This window comes from Poecilia reticulata, chromosome 1 (genome assembly GCF_904066995.2).
Source record: "Poecilia reticulata chromosome 1, P_reticulata-male-v2, whole genome shotgun sequence".
Taxonomy (NCBI): domain Eukaryota; kingdom Metazoa; phylum Chordata; class Actinopteri; order Cyprinodontiformes; family Poeciliidae; genus Poecilia; species Poecilia reticulata.
The window spans coordinates 21,202,277-21,224,595 of NC_088830.1; the positions used below are offsets into that span (position 1 = coordinate 21,202,277).

A 22,319-nucleotide genomic window follows, 5' to 3' on the forward strand; every position below is an offset into this window, starting at 1 on the left:
AAGTAATCAAACCAAAACTGTAAAAAAAAAATATATATATATATATATTTTGCATTTGAGATAAAAAAAGATGTTCTGTCTGAAAATATGTTCATACCAGAACTCCTCAAGTGGTATAGATTTAGCTTCACCTCGTTCAAATTCTTTAAAAGAAAAAACAAAATATCTCCTCTTGATCACATTTTGCTATCTGATTGCTGATCAATTAACCCAAATAATAATCAACAGATCAGCCCCACACTGTATTAATAAGTCTAGCAGAAAGGGCTGAATGTTTCACATGTTGATTTCAGAAGTATTTCTTTAGAAGCAGATGCATTATTTGCAAAAAACAACCAAGCGTTTACTAAAGAAATGCTGTTATTGCAAACTAAACAAGCGGCATCTCACACTATGATTAACTCACCACTGTTTAAAAACTTTAACCAGGACAACAGGCTCAGTAACAGAGCAGATACATGAAAAAGTATTTGCTCCTTGACAGATTTCCTCTAATTTTCCTGACGCATCTAAATGTTTCAGATCATCGTTCAAGTTTTAATAAAAACCAAAGGGAGCCTGAGGAACTCCCAAAAGCATCTTTCAAATAATGATTTCATTAATTAGGGAAAGAAAGCTATTTAAACCAACATGGACTTATGTAAAAAGACACTATGAAACCAGAAGGCATGTCTACTTTAAGACTGAAGAACCTAAACTTGTGATGTGTGAAGAAGACAATGAGGAACCTGTGAGTTCGTATGTGAGGAATGCGCTTGGAGGGCTTTACGTTTCTGAACATACCGAACACGATTCCGCAGCCAGCTCAAACAAAAGCGTGTCTGCATCAGATGTTGAGGCTCTCTAATTCACACACTTGCATTGTTACCAAGGAAATTTGCATTTTAGGTTAAGTGTTTTGACTGGTATATCGCTCCGCTTCCTCGACATCATAAACAATGAGCTTCGCAACACATCACACCTCCTCAACAGGTCGTGTCAGTAAAGCGTCTCGCTTGTTATCACGGTCCTATCTGATGCTCAGGCAGACGACTGAGACACGGTCAAAAACAAAAACGCTGGAGGTTAAATGCAGCAGGGATAGATGTGTGGGTGGTACCCATATAAGTATGTGGGTGTTGTATGGGTGGGGTGTAGGTACTACATACGCATGTGTGGGTTTTTGGGTGGTAGGTGTTAGATGTAGTTTTGCTGTTAGATTGAAGTTAAAGAAAAATACTGACAACACTGCTTATACTGTACACATCAAACCTTTTGAAAACAGGAGGAAACGCATACAATGCCTTGCAAAAGTGTTTACACGCCTTCAAATTTTCCTCGTCTTCCGTTTATCGCTACAACTACAAACTCTAATGCAGCAGAAATCCTTCATGCAGAGGGTAATGAAATACGGAGGACGAGTTTAAACACGAGAATGTCACGTTTTAGACCTAATATGATCGTAAGATGAAGACAGAGGTGTCGGTTTATCTTAAAGTTTTACTATAAATGGTGCTTCATGATGACAAACATCCTTTGCCATTTTCACCCCTAAAATTTATGGAGCAAAACTCTGAAGAACTAATAAAAGATGTCAGATTAAAAAGACAATTTTTAGGAAAATTTTCAGAAGACGTTTTAGTGCTGGAGGCACTAAAACGCCTCTTTTAAAAAAGGTAAAAGCAGGATTTGAGGCACATTTTAAGACCTGTAAAAGTCAATAAATATAGTACTGAATATAAGTGGGATTGTAAAAATTGTCTTTCTGGTGTGGTTATGTTACCGAGGTCTATGAGGATGGCGTGCTGCTGCGAGGTGAGTTGCTTCAGCAGCTCTTTGTATGGAGTGTGGTTGGAGGGGGGCCGAGAGGGAACCGTCTGCCGGAGCACATACTGCTCAGAGAGGAACTTCCAGATCTCACCTCGATGCTGCCTCGGCACACCTGTCAGGAACAGGCAGAAAAACGATGCTTGGATTTGGGACAAATGTGCCTAAAAAAAATGCTAATAAGACCAAGATTTGACATCAGACTGTAAAGTATGGTTTATGGCCTGTACTTGCATAGCATGTATTTAACACGACTGAGATGAGCAGAGCAAGATGTAATTTTCCCCCACCATCTTTCAGAAAGTATTTTGAAAAAGTTGCCTTTATTTTAGTCATTCCTTTTGGGAGTTGACCTGAATTCAAAGTCCAACTAAATACAAGCTGTAAAACATGCTTGTAAAACAAGATAGTAGGCCCTTGGTGCGCTGACATCACTCTGAACTATGGAAACCCTTGGAGTTGATGGGTGGAAAAAAAAAAATCCGGGTTTTCAAAAAAAGTAATCTTCATAAACAGAAAATTTGATTAATAAAATTGATTTATAACCCAGCACCACTAATACCAGATATTATTGCATCTAAAGGAAAATATTGTCACATTTGTGACTTCTTTAAAATCTAATTACTCGTTTGATTTTTATATTAACATTTATCGTATCTCATCTCTTAAGTACACCACTGTTCAGATTAGTTTTGATGTCAAGAGATAATCTTCCTAATGTAAATAGAAAATAAATAAATAAGTAAAGAAAATTATGATTTTGCACAATGGACAAAACAGAGCACTGACCCCCGACACATAAAGGTGGTAAAAAAGAAAAAGGGAAATGTGTAAAATAAATGAAAGGTAATTGTCACATAAGTGATAACATGCAGCCATTCAAGGCTTTTAAGCAAAAAAGAAACAACTTTCCAAAACATAAAGGGGTCAGAGGAGAGCCGTACTTTAACCAAGTCTCTGACTCGGACTGCACACCTCACCACTGTCTCCCTGTCTTCATTCATATCCTGTATCTAGGAAAATATGCTACACAAAATATAAATCAACAATATTTAGAATTCAATGTATATAAATACTGTGGGGTTTTTCTTTTGCTAATGAAGAAAAACATGTTAACCATGTGGATAGTTTTAAAAAAAGGTGCTGAAGGTATGAAGAACACAAATGAATAAATATCTAGAACTCTGCTGCCTCCTGGTATGTTTAAAACAGAAACTCTAAATCTAAAGTGACTCAGATGAGTTTCGAGGAGAAGAGAAACTTAATCAGCACGGCCCTTACATCACATGTAGGTCAATATTTGCAAATGTTTGCTGATTTTAAGGCTGAACAAATAGTTCCACGCAGCATTGCCTTATGCATCTATCTGAGAAGCCAAATGAGTACCTTGTGCAACTGCGGCATGTATGGTCTCTGTGTCAAATTTGACTTTTGTTCTGCCAGGTGTACTCAAGAGTTTCTCCCACACCACAGTGACCTCCTTCAGACATGGAGTGATTTCTTCATAGTCCAGCTTGAGGCGCTTGTTCTGCAGATCGCTCTCTGAGGCTGTGGGGCAAACACAAAAACAACACAGGTAAAGATCTGAATACACCAAACCAGTCAGACCAATGCTTTAATTCACACATGGCTGTCTGTGTTGTCACATGATCACCTTGCTACCTTTATGTCATTGGAAGAGTTTATGATCGTCAGCTGCATTAGTGGTGCAAATATATTTTCTATCCATGTTTTTATTCATGATTCAACAATCAGTGTGAAAAAAAAACCCATCCAAGATGAAAACCACTGCTGACTAAGAACACAAGGGTCCAAAACACATCTTGATGCTCTCCAACAAAATGTTTGATAGACTGACATGTAAAAAAGCATAAATATTTTGCATGGTCCAGTTACATCTGGAATAAATTTATCCATAATTTCAGAGTCATCATTTAAAACTGCATTTACTCAGGTTATATTAGTCTGATATATCAGTATACCTTGTTTTTCTTTCCAGCCCTGCCACACATTGATTAGTTTCTTTTTCTGACATCATTCCTCTGTGGCTTCACACTTGGCATGACAATAACACACTGTTATGTATTAGAAAGCTCGGGCGGTGGCTGCAAAGCTGACACATGCCACATCTTCATAATTAGAAGGTTAATTTCATGCATTCCTGTGCAGAAACATTACTAAACAGCCATACAAATGATTTTTTTTCTGCAAAAGTTAGACTCAGTAATATTATACTTTGGATATCTGTAATTTTCAACAAGCAAAAAAAAAAAAAAAAAAACTTAATTCCTGTATGTTATTGAGCATTAGAGTCGTCACTATAGGTAGATGGCTACAACCTCTTCCCTGCTGAGGGAAATTCATTTGCATGGTGTAACCGAGCCCAGAAGTGTCAGATTGAAGCAACGAAAAAAAAAAAACCCACACAAAACTGTGATTTCTGTTACCATTTTCACAACCCTGATAAAAGAAGGTGAGGAAACACCCAACACCCCTCTGCTGTTCCTCTCTTTTTTGACCGCACCCTTCCTCTCTGCCTCTCCAGGCTCTTCACAATTCATCTTTGCTTCTGTTTCTTTCTGCTTCGCTTTCCTCACTCAGATAATTCCACATCTGTGTCAATCATGAGCCGCGCTCTCCCTCCTTCGTCCTTCCCAGTCATGTGCGGCGTACGCCCAGTGACCGCCTGTGACTTGGCCGGGAATCCGGAGGAGTGATATGAGCACTTTGGGACAGGATGGAGACAGTGTAGTGCGTTGCATTACAATCTGTTCTTTTATGTCTTCCAGGAAATGGAAGGTATTATGGCATCATCATTGCATCACAAAATTGTAGCCAAAAACATCCAGAGCCAACTGAAGTTACACCACGACCACTTTGGTTGGCTGCTTTTAACACAAGTAACCAAAAATATGCAATAAGTATATTAAGTGCCGGATTCTGAGCATTAGAAAGTTTAAATTGTTTTTCTGAAATGCTTTCAAAAGTTCCTTCAAATTTTTCACATTCAAAGACCATAATTTCACAGACCGAAGTTAAAGTTATTTGTCCTTATAGATTCATGACACTAATGACGTTTGTTGACAATCATCAGAAAGGCTTATGTTCATTATGCTACACAAACTAGGATTTTTTCTCCCACCGATTTGTGATGTACAAAAACAAAAAAAAAAATCAATAAAATATACAATAAAAATGCCATGCAGATCTATCTGCTGAGTGAGGTCAAGCTTAAAATATCATGAACAAGACTTGAGCTTCCTAAAGAACCACAAGGATGTAAGAAAGCTTAAGAAAGTAAGAGGGACCGTAGATGGGAAAGGAGAGAGATATGTGACAGAGAGATAGATATAATTTTTAAAACAGAAAACAGAAATAAAGTGTGAACATAAGGATATTTTTCCTGCTCTATTTTCTTTTCCCAAACTTATCCAGACTTGTAAAATATCTAAATCAAATTCCATACTTTTCAAAGCTGCAAAGGAATGCTGATTATAAAGTGAAAAATCAGCAGTCAAAGAGAGATACGTAAAGGAGACAACGACCTGGACAGCAAAGAGGACAATACAAAATAAAATAAAAAACTGGAAGGAGCTGGTGGTTGACACACCCAGAGCAAGAATAGAGGCTGTCTGTCTTATCTGCCTGGAGCAAGCAGAATCAAGTCCATCAAGACTCGCTCTTTGGCAGCAGCCCAGCTGGCATGCAGTGGCTCCACCTTCCAGTCTCTCCTAGCCTCCTACTCTGTGGTTCGTTCCCTTTCTCTGCTGCCGGAACACTCCGCCTTTGATAGCACAAAACAAGACAGGATACCCCACCCAGGAGCTGACAAAGATCCACACATAATGAAGGAGAAACGCACACATGCGCTTTCATAGCTGACCCAAAAACAGGGCAGACAGACAAACTGAGCTGCACACAGACTAACGGGCAAAAAGTAGGACACAAAGGTGGAGCTCCAAAATAAGAAAAAACAAACGAGCAACTCTGCCGGGAAGATTCAATGTGGTAAAAATGCGAAGATGGGCGTGTGGCTGTAGAAAATTTGTTAGCTTAGAGAGATTCAGCAGGGCTTTTTTTTTTTTTTTTTAATAATACGGCAATATCTCAGACTCCACCCAACTGCGGAGGTGATCATTTCTATTTGCGTGATGGGTGTGTATCACTTAAGGGTTTACAAGTAAGACAGGTAGTTATGGCAATGACAAACAGCTACTTGAAGTGTAGCTCCATGCCAACTCGGTCATCAAAGAGGTGGAGCACCTGGCACACCCTGAAGTTTTACTTCCCGGTAAACACATGCAACGTCACAAACAAAACATAATATGCTCTATTAATTTGAGGTTGTGGCAGGCTCTACACGAGAAAAGGTGTGCCCTTAATTACAGAATCTTATTTAATGCACATCTTAACAGGCTATGCGTCATAAGGAATAACTTGTTTTGACAGATAGAGTGATAGTTGTTTATAAATGAAGCACTGACAACTTAAAGACGCGGATACTGTAAAAAGATTTCGTTTAAATAGATTTTGGTATTTAAGATGAAATTTTTTTGGCGCGTTTTGAGCTGCTAACGGGAGATGGTTGTTTATGATGCCTTCACTAATAACAGTTTTGTCATTTCCAGCCAAACAAGTCAGGGAGAACCGAGTAGAAAATCTAGAAAATCTGCTGATTCTGATCACCAGCCCATTTCTCTGTGCATCTTATTACATTTATGATGAGAAATTCATAATTTCAAATCCATTAATGTTTGTGATGAGTTCATATTGTTAAGTCTGGATATTTAGCTGGTGTTACTTCCAATAAAAAGGCCAAAATTGTCTACATATAGATTCCCTCAACAATTTCTTTTTTGTTATGCTGCTGAATTTATGACATAGATGTCTAGAATTATTTTTGCAAATCTATGAGCAAATATCTATGTAAGTTTTGATATTACTTTGACCCAAAGTAATATCAAGCAGGTAACATTTAACTTGTCCATGCTTCCATCTCACCTTGCAGTTTCTGGTTCTCACTCTCCATTCGCTGCAGCAAGATCTGCTGTAGGATGGCCTTCCTCCACAGCTCCCTCAGCTCCACTTTGCTCCTCTTCGTCCCCTCCTCTGGCACGGCTCTCATGGTTGAGTCTCCATTTCCTATCCCCGACACCTGGCCCACACATATCAGACCCCCGTCTAGGCAGGGATCCACTCGCTCTGAAATGGAAAACAAAATGTATGTTTAGAAATTATAGCTTTAATTCTGGAATCAAAAATAATGTGTGATCTTAGTTTGTGATTTGAGCTGCAGTCATTATGCAGCTTAAGTCAGTGTAGTAATGCAACAATCCTAGATGTCTGGTAACTTTCATACCAGTCAAACTGTTTGGATTGTGCTGAGAAGTTGTGCTACCGTTAGACACTGTGGTGGCATTCAGCAGGATGCATGACAACAGTTTTCACATTAGTGATGTTGGGAGAAATCAATCTTCTTTCTGTCGTTTTGGACATTTCGAAACATCCCTAATTTGTGAAACTTTGTGCTCTTGCATCGGACCTCTGCACTGCTACAGAAATAAAATCCTGTAGATTTCATTGCTGGAAAAATGGAGCAAGCCAGAATTTTTATGTTGCGCCATAAATGTAAGTGACTGCAACTGCAAGGAAGTAGAAAACTGCACTGCTAACCATTTAATAGCTGATTTGCATCTATTTAATGACCCACCTGTGTGATCTGTCCTCTGGAAAGTGGTGGGTTTGATTTACCCGTAAATTTATTATTTACAAAATCTATATATTTTGAAGAAAGAAAAACTGATTCTGGGGTGAAATGTTTAAAATCAAAGAATCAAAAAATGAAAAAAATAAATGGAGTGATTTACAACTGACAGCACAAGTGAGTAAAATTTGGAGCATGAGGATAAGAGGAAGCGGAGGGACACTAAAAAAAAAAAAAAGCTTGTGCGACAAAGTGCTGGGTGGATCCCAACCCTCAAAATACCCTGTGCTGTTCAGAGGAAGGACATATCAATTATCTAGATAATGCTTCTGTTTTAGTTCTTAGGAAAATCATGATCAGTTTGATTACATTGGCATCCACACGCACAAACAAGCATCCGCACACACCGTGCTAGATAGGTATGCATATTTGATCCTGATCTTTTTCGTTCTTCTGAAGAAATAAAAAAAAATGCAAGACAGCTTTTTGAAAAATAAAAACAAAAAACAAAAAAAAAAAACGTATAAAACAGAGAAACCTTGATGCCAAGGCATTAATAGACAAACAGGATTACAACTGTGTACTCTGTGCCAGGTTTACAATTTATGCAGTTATATCTTTATGTCTGAGTCAGAGAGTTTCTCAGACATGCTGAAACCAGCCATCACTATAAAGAATTATAGCTCTGCAGGTAGAAGTAAATTCGCAGACTGATTCAGGGGTGATGCAGACGAACACACAAATTTAGATAAAAGCTATTTAGATCTTTTGAGAGATATAGAGGTATGCATTTCTTAGACAAACTCAGACGGCGACACTGTTGCAACAGAACCTCTGTGAGGAGTGGGGTGTGAACAAAAAACCTTCATAGTTGGAGGCTTGCCTGCATTGAAAAAATAGATAAATTGCATAGTTTTTCTCATCCTAATTTACCCTTTATTGTTAAAGCTCTGTGTATGCCTGAATACAACACAAAAACCCCTCACACCCACTCATTTTTGCAAAGTGGCAGAGGCCATTTCCTGGGCAAACAACATTGCTAGAACTTTGTTGAACACACAAAACACACAAAGTGGGTCAACAAGACTGGTGCTTTCCTCTGGCGCTGTCTGTGTGTGGACTGTCAACATGACCTTGAAGTACCACCATCCCATGCCAACACACACTCTCTAGACCAGGGGTGTCAAACTCCAGTCCTGAAGGGCCGCTGTCCTGCAGTTTTTAGATGTGCCACAGGTACAAAACACCTGAATCAAATGGCTTAATTACCTCCTCAGTTCTCCAGAGCCTTGCTAATGACCTAATTATTCTATTCAGGTGTGGTGCAGCAGAGGCACTTCTAAAAGTTGCAGGACACCGGCCCTCGAGGACTGGAGTTTGACACCCCTGCTCTAGACACACCCATGAGCTCAGAAAAACACACCCAACTCTGCCAAAACGTAGCGCCGCGTTCAGCCAGCACAAAGTCCTTTGCAGTGACCCGCTAAAAGCTCTGTTTTTCCTACTGCTGACTCAAAACGAAATGTTTAGTTCAGATCTTTTTATTCCTGCAGACAGACGTCTTCCCTGCTCCTTACCGGTTTCATTAGAGGAGGGAAGCGTAATGAACAGAAAACAGGCACGCCCTCCCTACTCCCTAATGAACAGCAGTGGGATGGCAGATAAAAAGGACACAATAGTCCCACATTCCCCAACGTACTCACTAGATAAAGTTACCACCCCAGTGAAAATCCCTGCGTGGGTGAGAGAAAGTGGTGGTGAAGACATGAGGGGGACATTTAAAGTCACGACTAGATCTGCAGAAAACAACCTTCACATTGGTGTAAATGTTTTTATGGCTGCATTAGAGGAGGTGATCATTTCATAAACCAGAATATTTATAGTTGTGATTAATGTTAAAATTGCTGATGTATCCCAGTGGTAACATAAAGGCACTACAGGAAGTGGTGGGATTTTTACATAGTGACTCATGCAATAGATAATGTTATTTCCATCAAATAAGAATTAGAAGTGAACATTTTAATTATGTTTCATATAAATATGTGGTTTGGAAAAGGTAAAGCAGCCTAAACAGTCGCCGTGTTAGCAAGGTTAGCTGTAGGGAACAGCAGAGATTTACAAATATTTTACTGTCTGTAAAAATATACAAAATCAAACAAGGGATATGAATTATTTTTCTGTGTTGCCAGTACAATAAACATCCTGCTGGAGAATCAATGTGATAAATGAATGTCAATAGTCTTACTATCCACTCAATGTTTAAGTTTTCAGTCTTTCCATTGTAATGGCCTAGTTCCAGCCATTGCATTCTTTTTCAATAACCACTATACCGTCTGATGAGTTAGCACACACAGTATATAACAGCTACCAGATTGTCATGACAACAGTTTTGGAGCGAAAGTTGTTAAGGCTAAAATTGAACTATTTTCAGTCTCTGTGTGGTGATAGAAAACTGTGATTGACACGTCGAAGGTTTATCAGGGCTGTGAGAAAGTCAGAGAGAGCAAGATTTAAAGCAGACAACAGGAAGGTTGTATATTTTACAGCAAAGTTTCTGTTTTATCTTTTGGATATTTTCTTTTAAAAGGACATGCTGTGTTTGGACATGTTGACGGTGGGATTGGAGAATATCAGGAACGCATGAAACTGTTACACTAATACACTGGAATCACAATATCAATTCCAAAACCTTCTTTGAATTATCACAAAGCTCCCAAGACTCTCACTGAGCAAACAATACAATACTTCCAAAAACATCTAGCGAGGAGATTCTCTAACAAATAACTCTTAAGCAAACCTGTTAAAACAAAAATCAGGATTATTTAACCTCGGACAGTCATGACTCAGAATGTGCATGAAGCAGCAGAATCCCATCTCTTCTTGTTGTCATAATTACATGGTTGTGACTTACTTATAGTTACCGTGTTTGTTTGGTAAACACAAACTAACGTGAAAAGATCAACACCACGGTCTTTGCCATCTCTAGCGGGCAGAAGAAAAAAAGTGCTTAAATGTGCTATTTTTGTTGTCAGAACAATATTTATGGCAATGTGTAAATTCAAACAGTTAGAGGTGACAAAATCTGTCACTGTCCAGCTGTTTAGACCAAACTCAGCTTAAGAACATCAACTCAACTGCTTGAGCTGCCAGAATAAATTTTTTCTATGTACAATTTGATCTTACAATAATAAAAACATAGGATTTAATATTATGCAAGCCAAAGAATAATAAGTTTAGTATTTCCACGGATGAGTTCCATACATTTCAATGTGAACAAATTCTGCGACAGGTGATCGATATTGCATGATACAAAACAAATTACTTGCTTAAAATTAAGAGAAATACTTAAACAGAGCAGTGCTGAAGTAGCCTGGGGTTAGACTGCGCTGTCAAATGTTCTGCCTGACTGAAAAATACAAAACAGAATTGTTGACTTAACCGTTGACATAAATCACCTGTCAGCATTTGTTTACAATAAAACGTATGCAAGTCATCCTTGGAGACACTAAACTTGTGTCATTTGTTGGGTTGCATGTTTATTAAACTCTTTGGTTTGATTATTTTAAGCATAAATTGTGCATAGAAAATAAATTTTGGCAGCTCAAGTAGTCAAAAGATTAATGTCCTTGTACAGAATATATACAGGGTTCCCTATGCAGTTTGGAAAAGTGGAGTTTGAGAATAAGAATGGGAAAAAGAAATGTGTATGGAAAACATACATTTCTCAGACTTTATTCCTTATATTATTTTCTGAAAGATAATTACTTTCATCAGATTGAGATTTTTAATAGTTTCAACATATTCTTTCAGTTTTAACCTTTGTTAAAAGGAGAAAAAAGAACAGACTGATGAAAGATGAATGAATTTGATTATTTGAGATTTGAGACTTGAACATGTGTGCCTTGCAGGGCATCGTGCTAATCCTATAATTCATATAAACCTTTCAGATATTAAGTGTAAGCTGCTGGTTAGTCTCAGCTTTATCCACTCTAAGAAGAGCTTTGTTATTAAATGCGCTGGGTTTATTCAAGAGTACGAGTCTGATTAATGTTTCCTGTAAATTTCCAAATGGAAATTTTAACTGGTCAAAGAGTATGCAGTCCTTTACACCAGTACTGCAGGACAAAGTACCAAAAACAGTAGAAACTGTGCTGCTTTATGAATTATATTTTAGGAATGGGTATTATAATATCGTTTATTTTGATTGAATAGGTAAAAATAATTAACATTTTGATTTGTTGTGCAAACTATCAAATATAATTGATGATGTTTGCTAAACATCAAAGTGACCAAAATCTGGGTCGGATTGTTATTTTTAACTTATAAATCAATTTGTCCGCTTTTTTTTTAAATTTTCATTTTTGCTGCTTAAACAAACATAAAATAATGGGACACTAAACTTGCAGAAGTGAAAAAGTTTCAGAAAAAGTTGAGTTGCGATTCGCACCCGTTTCTGTAAGTGATGATTTAAAGCTATCATTTGCTTATAGTCGATAGGGAAATTTGGTTCTGAAACTTCAGCAGGTTGCGTCTATGTACGAGCAAATAATTGCTCTGAGCTATTTTGGTTCCATAAAGTGTCTTAATGCGTCACCTTACCTTACAATAATGTAAAAAAAAGATCACCTGTCCATGTAACAGGTCACGGAGGATTTTGTGTAGTACAAAAAAGTCTCTGGTTTTTCTCCGGTGAAAAAAAAAACAAAACAAAAAAAAAACCTTAGTTAATTTAAACAAAAGGGCGACACAGAGTGGAAACGTCTTGTCAATGCAGCCTGCATGTGCTTCTTCTTTCTCCTACCATTTTGGCTAACATTTTTAGACTGAAAACGAGTTGATGTTACAACTTGTACAGTAAGAGAAATAAGAAAATACTGTCTACATGATGAAGATAAACTACATTGGAAAAAAAAGAGGACATTTATTAAATATTGTGAGTTCCTACCAGTGGGGTCTGTGCCTTTCTGAGGAGTAGCAACCCGCAGGAAGATCTGCTGCCTCCACGAGTGTCTGTGGTTTCGCAGTGGACTTTCACCCGCCACACAAGCTGCTCTCGATGTAGAGAGAGCTGCAACATCCCTGAAAGAACAAACACACAAGTGTGGTTACAGATGGAAACATAAGCCGTTGTTACGTAACACGGGACAAAACATTACAGTTTACACATATATGAGTTACACAGGAGAAGGGATTCATGGAGATCTTGGCACACCCACATAGGTATGTTGACTCTGTGTACATGTGTACCTGCTTTTTGGCTCGGGACAATCGTTCTCTTGGACAGGAGCCAGAAATTGAAATTTCAGAAAGTTAGGGACAGATGAGGAGGAGTGCAGACGGGCACGGAGACCACCCAGAGGACTGAGATGGCGGTGATGGAACAGGAGGCAAAACACAGATGAGAAAAGGAAAACATGGACCCACTTCACACAAAGATATGTTGCATGGAATCGTTTAAAGAAACAGTTAATGAAATGACACTGCAGAGAGGTAAACTGGAAACCACACTCTCACCTTTTCTTATTGAAACGGGCTCCAGCAGAAGGTGAGGAAGGATGATGGAGGAGGAGAGGAGAATGGCATGAAGGAAAGGGAGGAAGAGGAGGAAGGGTGGAGTCGGTTGGGAGATTTCTGAAAATTGGTTCAAATAAAGAAGGAATAAAACAGAAGAGAGTCATAGACTTTGGGCCTTTTAACTTAACATAAAAAAAATTGTAGAATTTGGAAAAGGGAAGATGATATGAAGAGTTTCAAACCTAACAGTTTGTTTTAATATGTATGCAAGTAAGAATAAGTAATCAAACGTTTAGGGTAATCCCACTTCATAGAGTACATAAAGATGATTTCCAACATTGTAAATGTGTTGTAAACAGTCTGGACATCAAGTTCAAAGATTGTTAGGAAATAAAAATATGACGCAAGATAAAAAAAAATTTACATACTACAATTTATTTAAAATATATTTATACTGTACTGCCAATACACAAACCTCAAACATATTATAGCTGAAGGATTAACTTTTACAGCAAATATGTTTAAGTTTTAGAAATTAGCTTGTAATTCATAAAACATCAGAATACAATGAGCTGCATATCAAAGAGTTTTTTGTTCTTTAGGTAATTTATATTAAAAATTTGAAATATGTTTTTTTTGTCAGAACTGAAAACATCTAAATATATCAAATATGTAATCTAATGACATTCTGCTAGTAAAATATTATAAACTGAAAATTTCAGTTTTGCAATTTAGTATACTACATATTACTAAATTGTAGAGTACTAACTTCAAGCCAGGTTTTACACCAATTACTGTCCTGATAAAGATTTGTTAACTGAGAAAATTTGAACAGTTTTGAGTGTGAGCCTAGAAACTTCCTGCTCTGAAGCACTAGGAAGCCGTGACCCATTGACTCTACACCACAGAAAAAAAGGAAGAGGTGAAATGTTGTGCAGTTGCTTTGTTAGTGTGATATATCTTCAAGCAGGTTTTACAAGTAAAAAAGAAAGGAGGAAATGAGTTTGCAGGAGTTTCAGGGGAAAAAAGGTGCAGCTGATGACTAAAGTCAAGAGGTCGTGTTATGCCTGCCCTATATTCATATACAGTGGAGAAAATAAATATTTGACGCACCCTTTACAAATCATTCAATTTGATTTTCTGAATTTTTTTTAGCTTTTGTATCTCACAGCTGAGGAGTACCTACAAAGAAAATTACAGACCTCTTCATTCTTAGAAAGAGGAAACTTGGAGATGTATTAAACACTTAATTATCCCACTTCCCAATAATATCAAAATCTAATTGTTGTTGTTAAACCTCAGGCCATTAAATTCACTTTGACACAGTTTGCAGATGAACTAAAACAATGCTGAAGAACAAGTCTGGTTGGCTGAACAAATTTTAAACAAGTTTCAATCTCCGCTTAGCGTGCTTCTGAACAGCAAAAAGAAACCAAAACAAAACAAAATGGACAGATTGATGCATACTTAGCCAGCTGGTTTTGCAACGTTCACCTTGGTTGTTCAGGTTTTTCCTGGCTAATACCAGTTTATGGTCGTCTTTAAAGCTTGGTGCCTTCTTTAAGTTTCCTTTACACAAATTTATGGTTTTTATATAAAAACATGAGCTTCTTACTTGCTTTGGTGAGGGTTGTCTGTGCTCACAGAGTAGTGTCGTACAAGCTTGGGCTTCGTAGCTGCACTCAGTTCCTGTGGCGAATGAGTCTGCATGTATAGGGGAGAGTCCTCGAGCACTGAGGACGGGAAGGGGGAATGACTGAAGGTGCTGGCCCGCCGGCGGAAGCCCTGCGGCTCGGGATTATCAGGTAGAGAGGAGAACGACGAAGACAGAGGAATAGACGAGTCAAGAAGCTTCAAGTCTCCAGCGGAGTTGTGGCCTCTGAGGAGACGACAAGGAAAGACAGCAGGGATAAATGGATTCATATGTTTTAGTAAGCATATGAAAGCTAAAAAACTGTTTAAGATAATCACCAACTAGTTAGTTCACACATATGAGCAAAATGCATTAAACATCACAAATGACCAAACTGTAGCCCTCATGTGGGTTTACCTGAGTGGGCTGGTGGGTCGTAGATGAGGTGAAGGAGTTAGGGGGTCCTCGAAGCACGGCTGATCTCTGCTGACAGCACCAGAAGAAGAGCTGCTCTCACTTCCCTGACTGCTCTCCCTCTGAGGTTTGGCCTTGTTGCTTCCCTACAAAAACCATAAATGAGACGTTCTAGACATTACTTTCACTACGTTCATCAGTTCACACCTAAATATGAATCTCTAAAGGCGCATTATGAATTAATGCACTCATTTATAAGAATAACGCATATAAGAACGATCACAAGATTAAACATCACTTTAGCATTATTTCAAAAGTCTGGATTAGCTTCAAAGACGAGAAGAAAAGTTGTACCAATCAGGCATTTCCTGGCCAATGAAGATTTCCACGTTTCTCTGAAGTCGTTTCTAGTTTTGATTAATTTTATTTTAAAGTTTATTAAAATGGTAAAAGAGCATTTATATGGAAATAAAGGGTCGTGTTTATAGTAGAGGTGTGCCGATCGATTGGCCACCGATCATAATCGGCCGATTTCAGTGAAAAAGTGTATGATCGGTGATCGCCGATCACAGTCCCTTGTTGCCAATCACACAAACAGATCACCTGCATCTCATTTCGCAGCCTGCCTGTGCAGCTGGTCTCTTTCCTTCACACTGCGCAAACGCGTAGCAACAAATCCTAAGCGATGTGGAACTATAACGCACTGAGTGATTGAGGACGTTTGTGTGTTGCGTTAATTGAAGCATATGGGGTGAAGCAGGTCAAAATGCATCAACACGACGAATCTAATATGACATAAAAACAATGCCATACTTGACGGAGTTTGGCTATATCGAGGCTCACTGCAGTAAAAAAGACATATGGAGGATCAGACAGCAGGTAAAGCAGCGCGCAGCTACAAACACTCACCCAGATTAGCATGACAGTCAGAAAGCTAAACAAATAACCGGCAAAATTATTTAAGTCTTCAAGCTGCGATGCAAGACGCTGGTTCTGCTCTCGCTGTTGAACCGCTGCTACGTGCTACAGGTAGTAATATTTCACATACGTAGCGCCGCTTCTGCTCCGACTCTTCACATCGAACATCTGCTTAAAGCTGCAGCATCCAACTTAAAAAAATTAATTTTACATACGTATTAAAACTTTCACTGTCCTGAGACAATCTCTGAAAAAATAATCGATCTCCTCTGCCTCCTCCCTGTTCTGCATAATTACTCCGCACTAGCAGTAATCAGCTAGCCGCCATGCTATCAGGAAGGTTTTATTCAGTAACTCAGGTGGGTCTTTATTGTAATGGAACCTGTATTTGCCTTTGAATGTTAAGTTTTATACTTGAATTTCTTTGGCAATGTTGAGAGGTTTTATTTTGGCTCTTTGCATTATTTAGCCTCTTCAGAGCCTTCATATGTTTTCAGTCTGTTAAAGATAGTATTACCGATAGCAGTACAATTTGCACAATGCCTGTTTTGTTTTTTCCTTGGAAAAAGTTATTAAAAACAAGTTTTTGTCTAAATTAAGGTGAATTCAAGGTTCATTTTTCCACATAATGTAACCGGTACTGCTTATGATTAAAAAAATAATTATGTGATTGGTATCGGTGATCGGTCCTCATGGGTGATCGGAATCGGTATCGGCAGGAAAAAACCTCATCGGCACATCTCTAATTTATAGCTTAATTTGAAAGGAAAGAAAGCATTGTAAGTGCATACTTGTCCAAAACAGCTTTCTAAATGAGGCAGAATATAATCCAGTACCTTCCAGATGCCTTCTAAGGACTCGGTAAGAGAGCGCTTCGCTCTGGACTTGAACTGCTCCAGCCGCTGCCGACTGCTGCTCTGCTGTTGTGTCTCCTGAGGTGCAGGAGCTGCATCTTCAGAGACCTGCACACACAGCACGGATCAAACAAACATGGACCCCCAAAAAAAAGACAAACAAACTTGCATCATGGTCAGTTAAAATAGGAAAGTCCAAATAAGGACTGTGCCAATCCAAAATGCTGCTCCCAACATCAGGAAAATGAATTTGGAGGCATGCAGGCCATACCCGTTTGCTGTTGTCAAGAGAAGAGTGCTGATGAGCTTTCTGTTTCTCCTCATACATATTCCTTAGGGAGGCCATCACTAGTTCATTTTCTTCCTGATCGCTCTTAGGACGAGCCCGCTGCAGAGCCAAATACAGATGTAAAGTTACGTAATGTTTTATAAACCATAGGAAGTATTTAGTTTAGACATACAAACAGAGTTTTTTTTATCTGAGTAAAACAGCAGGAATAAAACACTGAAGATTCAAGGACATTGTTATGGGGAGAATATAAATCAACACAGGATTCATTTCCTATTTTCCTTCAGCTTGGTTTGCAAAAGATGATTAAAGCAATAGTCTGTTTTTTTGTTACATATTTACATGATCACCATGTAACTGATACTAAGATAGAAGCTCCATGCTAACCAAGAACATGTGCTTTATTTGGCAATTCTGACTGAAAACCATTTCTGCTTGACAAGCAGAAATACAAGATAGATGAGTGTTTTCTCTATTTTTGGTCCCTAGCACAACTACAATGTTTACGGATATTTAAACCTCACATTATCACATTACAAACACAGATTTCTGTATCCTATTGGAGATTGTATATGGCATACAGCACAAAATAATGCATAACTGTGAAGCACCCAGAAAAAGATGCACAGTTCCAAGAGGTTAAAGCATTCAGAACTCTTTGCTCTCATATCTCAACATAAAATCCAGGATAAAGACTCGACTTCAGAAGTCATTTAACATCAGAATAAATCCAGCTTTTCTGTAAAGGCTTAGATGGTTCCTAGAGAACAATAGTGAACAAGCAGTATCATGAAGAACAAGAAATACAGCAGACAGGTTGGAAATCAGTTTAAATTGGAGGAGTCTAAAAGGAATATGTTATAAAACAATATGCCAAGCTTTACATCTCTTAAAAAGCACTGTTCACTCTACAAATGAAAAATGGAAAAACTGCACCACCACAAAAATACCAAGACATGGGTTGCTGCAAAGGCTATTGTCCTGAAGTTTTGGACTTTTGCTTTGGAGGCTGAACCAGCACTTGGCTGCCACACAAGCGCCACTTCAGGCAAAGCTTTGAAATCAGGGAATATTTCTCTAAGTGAAATAATCAGAAGACGGCAAGATTCTTTGAACGAGGAGCTTGACCCCACAAGCACTCGCTTCAGAGGGAGGAAAATCCTGCTGCATGTTCTGCTTGTGCGTTTGCAGTCCAGCTGCACCGAACTGTGACCCATAACTCTTCAACACGCTGTCAGCTCCTGGATATTGGCACGATTGAATAAGGTGTCCAGTTCGGAAATAATGGCCAAGTGGGATTTTTTTCCTGATTGATTTAGTTAAATATGCAATTAACTATATGTACAAAGTTGAAAATGTCTAAGTGGTCTGGTTTGTGAATTGTAATTTGTCAAAATGACAAATGGCCTTCAGATTTTTTGGTCACCATTTCAAAAATACGGAAAATATCCGGTTAACTTCTAAGAGGTGGCAAAAGAATTGCAACCTTTTGCCAACCACCACTGGTTGGCTTCACTTTGCAGCAGCACATTGACACTAAGCAAACAGCCAGAGCTACAATATTGTGTTGTACATCAATATTCATATTCACATTTTAAAATGAACAAACCTAAATGATTATCTAAAACGTCTTGATTTGTTGTGGCTGATAACAAATCAGTGAAATATATCACTGAAAAAAACTTCTCTTCCATTTCACAATTATGCACCACTTTGTGTTGGTCCATATAACTACATTGTGTGGTTTTATTGTGTAAACAGTCAAATTGGTATGAATACTTCTGTTCCTCTATAATGCTTCAATCCCACTGGGCAGTTCTTGATGTAGTTTATTCAGATCACCAGCAGATGGCAGCTGTGCTACAGAGAAATGAGGATCCCATTTCTCTACTGGTGAACTCTTATAACCCGTCTTGCTGCTACTGTTAAACATGTGACATAATCACAGGAAAGACTACAAATTGTGTTGAAACGATCTTGTGTGTTCAGTTAAAAGCATAAACCAACTGAAGCTAGTGAGCACGCAGTACTGGTTGGCTGAAATACTTTTAATAATGTGTGATGTGTGTTTGTGTAACCTCACAGGAGGAAACTCTGATTGAGTCATGATAAACAACTTGTCAACCGGCTGGTTTGTGTTCTCGCTACAACATTTCCTTCAGATTCACAGACACCTTACCATAGTGTTTTCAAAGACCGAAGCCTGCTCATCGTTGTCTAAAGTGGCCAAGTGCTTCTGAAGCTCTAGCTTTGTTTTGGAAGGGTGCAAACCTGCAAAAGAACAAACAAGACGGTATGAGAAAGTCTTTTTATTTCAGATTTGTTGTGCATTTGACATGTTTGGTTCGTCATGGTTTGTATCTATAAAATATAATTGAATATGTTGCTTAAATACATATTTGCTACCTTCTATTCTCTCACACAGCCTGTGGAGCTGCTGAATGGGGCAGCTGTCACACTGCTGGCTCTGGGTCTTTGCGTTCTGCTGTAGGGCAGCTACAGAGAACGCCTGCTTCAAAGTCAACATGATCTCATCCACCTACAACAGCAACACAGTGGACCTTTATACCACTCTTTCATACGTTTGACAAATGATTAAAGTATAATTGTGTTCAATCAATTCATTTCTGAAAACAGAAGAAAGTCTGAGTTTTGTTGATGCAAACAGAACCCCCTGCCCCCCCACCAGAAATTAGCCTAAAAAAAGTTAAATTAAAATAAATACAGTACAGATAATGTGTAACACTATATCTTACAACATTATTTGAAACCCTGAATGATGCGTCACTGAATAACTAATTAAAGAAGATAGAGGTGATTGATTTGATTTGTGTTAGAAAGGAGAAATGAAGGATCTAAATAAAGACTTCTTTACCAATGATTCATCAGTGCACTGGAAGACATAGCACACAAAATGGCAGCTTCCGCCTTCTGCCGTTTCTCTGCAAATGAAGCCAAAGTGATCGACATGACGAATTCCCTGGAAAGAGATGGAAGTAAAACTTGTTTCAAATTAAACACAAACCCAATGAGGCACATCTGGGTAAAAATGCTGTGCTTCTTACCTGAGAGCAAAATGAGATTTCTCGGAAACTCTTTTCTATGGCAACTTTCTTAGTGTCTGGACTGACCAAGAAGATCTGGGACTTGCCCACCTAATAAGAAGAAATACAGAAAAATATTTTAGTGTGCATGAGTGGGGTATTGTGTAAATACTAAAGAGCTGAAACCAGACACAAACATATGTACACTGTATACATACATTCTGACATTAAATCTGACTCGTTCTGGTTTTAGGTCAGGAAAAGCCCTAAACTTTTCCATTAGCTAAATGCAAGAATAATGAGAAAAGAAGAAATGTAAATATATTTGTTAGGATAACCTTTAGACTTCAACACCTGTGCAAAATGCTTTTTAGTATCCTTCCATAAAAATTCCACAACAGCTGGAATTTTGGTCCATTCCTCTTCACACTTCTGTCGAGTAAACGCCCTCACACACAGACGCGCACGCATGCAAGCACGCACATCTTTCTGTGCTCACAAATTTCCAACTATGCTGAAATCATGGCCTCTCCAAAACACTGACTTTTTTTTTTTTAATCTTAAGCCACTTTGTAACTATTTGAGCACAAGCTTAATCTTCGTGACTCATTTCTGAAAATGTTGCTGCTATGTTTGCATACAACGTTCTTTCATCTAGGGTGGGAATTTATCACATCACTTATGAGAAAAAAACCCATCAGAATGAGAATATTGATTTATCAGATCAACAACAAAGTTCTTTTCACTTTTGTTGGAAACCCATAAATTTGTAATTTTTTTTACAATTTTTTCCATTAAGCATCAAAAAATGTCAAAAAATAATCCTAAAATATGATTAAACGCACTCACTGTGCTTAGGTTATTTTTGTCTGATGCTAAAATGTACTTGATAATTTGAAACATGCAAGTGTGAAAAAAAGTGAAAACATAAGAAATCTGTAGCAAGCAACTAATTTATCATAGCAGTACAAAATGATCTTAACAGATCTGGAAATTGGAAATTGAACCTGCAGACTTGTGGAGTTCTGCAGTTCTCTCTCTCTCTCTGATATCTCGGCTGACTTCATTTAATTTTCCATGAGGAAATTTGATACACGATTCACATGATGAACCTAAAGAGCAGGAACCTCCCTACAGATCGTTCTATATGGACTGTAGAGCCTGACCTAAGTCAGCAACTTTGGGACAAAAAGTAAAAATAAATACATTTTAGCTAAGTTTTTTAAAGACATTGTTTGTCCTCCTCCTCCAGTTTTTTTTAATCTTATTCTCATACTGAGACTGTTCCTAATGTAATTATTTGATCCGCTTCTTTAAACCTGCGCCAAAAGGAAGTAGTGACATCACACAATGAGATCAGGCTGTGGCGGCAGCAGGGTGAATCATGAATGTCAAGAAGAAGTCCGATACATGCTGAGCTGGACAGTATTACGATGATTCCTCTGCCAGTGATGACCATTTCCTGTCTGGAATGCAGTCTGGAAAATCCATGCTAGCAAAATACCGGAGGGAGCAAGTAAAGGTCAGGCAGAGGAGTGTTGCTTCGGCAGAGTTGAGCACCAGTCAGCATTTGTTCCTGCTGAGTCGATATTATTTTCTATCATGTTTTTGTCCTTTGCCACTTATTTTCTATCAAGTCCACGTAAACTGAGTTCACAGAATCCAAACTCTTAAAAGTTACAAAAATCCTCTTAGAACGTCTTGCAAGCATATGGCAAGTATGGAGATAACTTCAGCAACACGTTTCTAGTTTCTTTTTCATCAGCAACATTAAAACTGAGATATTTAAGGTCTTAAATTTCACAATCAACAGTTGTGAACCACAACAACAGCTTGTGTTTTCTGCCTATAATCCGACACATTCAAACAAATCATCCAATTCATGCATTGATATAATCTATACAAAAACAATATATTGGGAATATTACATTCCCAATTATTATATTGGGAAATATTATATTTTCCAATATAAATTAAGTTGGCTCAATGAAATTACCTCATTTAGTCAATGAAGGGAAGATGCTGCTGTGCTTTTTAATTTGACAGTTTTTTTTTATTACAGGCCATTTAAAATATGTATTTGTATATTTATTCTACAAAAGACATTTTGTAATGACAACTACATTTGTAATTATCTAGAAAT

General features: G+C 38.1%; 1 protein-coding gene across 4 annotated transcripts in view; it reads right to left on the reverse strand.

Moving 5' to 3' along the window:
- Window positions 1–22,319, reverse strand: part of tbc1d1 (TBC1 (tre-2/USP6, BUB2, cdc16) domain family, member 1) — a 62,811-nt gene that overhangs the window by 10,978 nt on the left and 29,514 nt on the right. For 2 of the 4 annotated variants that reach the window (XM_081608780.1, XM_008412548.3), the window contains 14 exons: window positions 20,198–20,287; window positions 20,008–20,112; window positions 19,539–19,671; window positions 19,312–19,403; window positions 17,115–17,231; window positions 16,826–16,951; window positions 15,075–15,217; window positions 14,640–14,903; window positions 13,025–13,141; window positions 12,758–12,871; window positions 12,456–12,589; window positions 6,808–7,008; window positions 3,193–3,354; window positions 1,763–1,921 (listed from right to left, as the gene is read on the reverse strand). In XM_081608780.1, coding sequence (XP_081464906.1) covers window positions 1,763–1,921; window positions 3,193–3,354; window positions 6,808–7,008; window positions 12,456–12,589; window positions 12,758–12,871; window positions 13,025–13,141; window positions 14,640–14,903; window positions 15,075–15,217; window positions 16,826–16,951; window positions 17,115–17,231; window positions 19,312–19,403; window positions 19,539–19,671; window positions 20,008–20,112; window positions 20,198–20,287 — 1,957 coding nt within the window. The remainder of the gene's footprint in view (window positions 1–1,762; window positions 1,922–3,192; window positions 3,355–6,807; window positions 7,009–12,455; window positions 12,590–12,757; window positions 12,872–13,024; window positions 13,142–14,639; window positions 14,904–15,074; window positions 15,218–16,825; window positions 16,952–17,114; window positions 17,232–19,311; window positions 19,404–19,538; window positions 19,672–20,007; window positions 20,113–20,197; window positions 20,288–22,319) is intronic. The other 2 variants (XM_081608774.1, XM_081608776.1) reach the window with 2 other exon arrangements.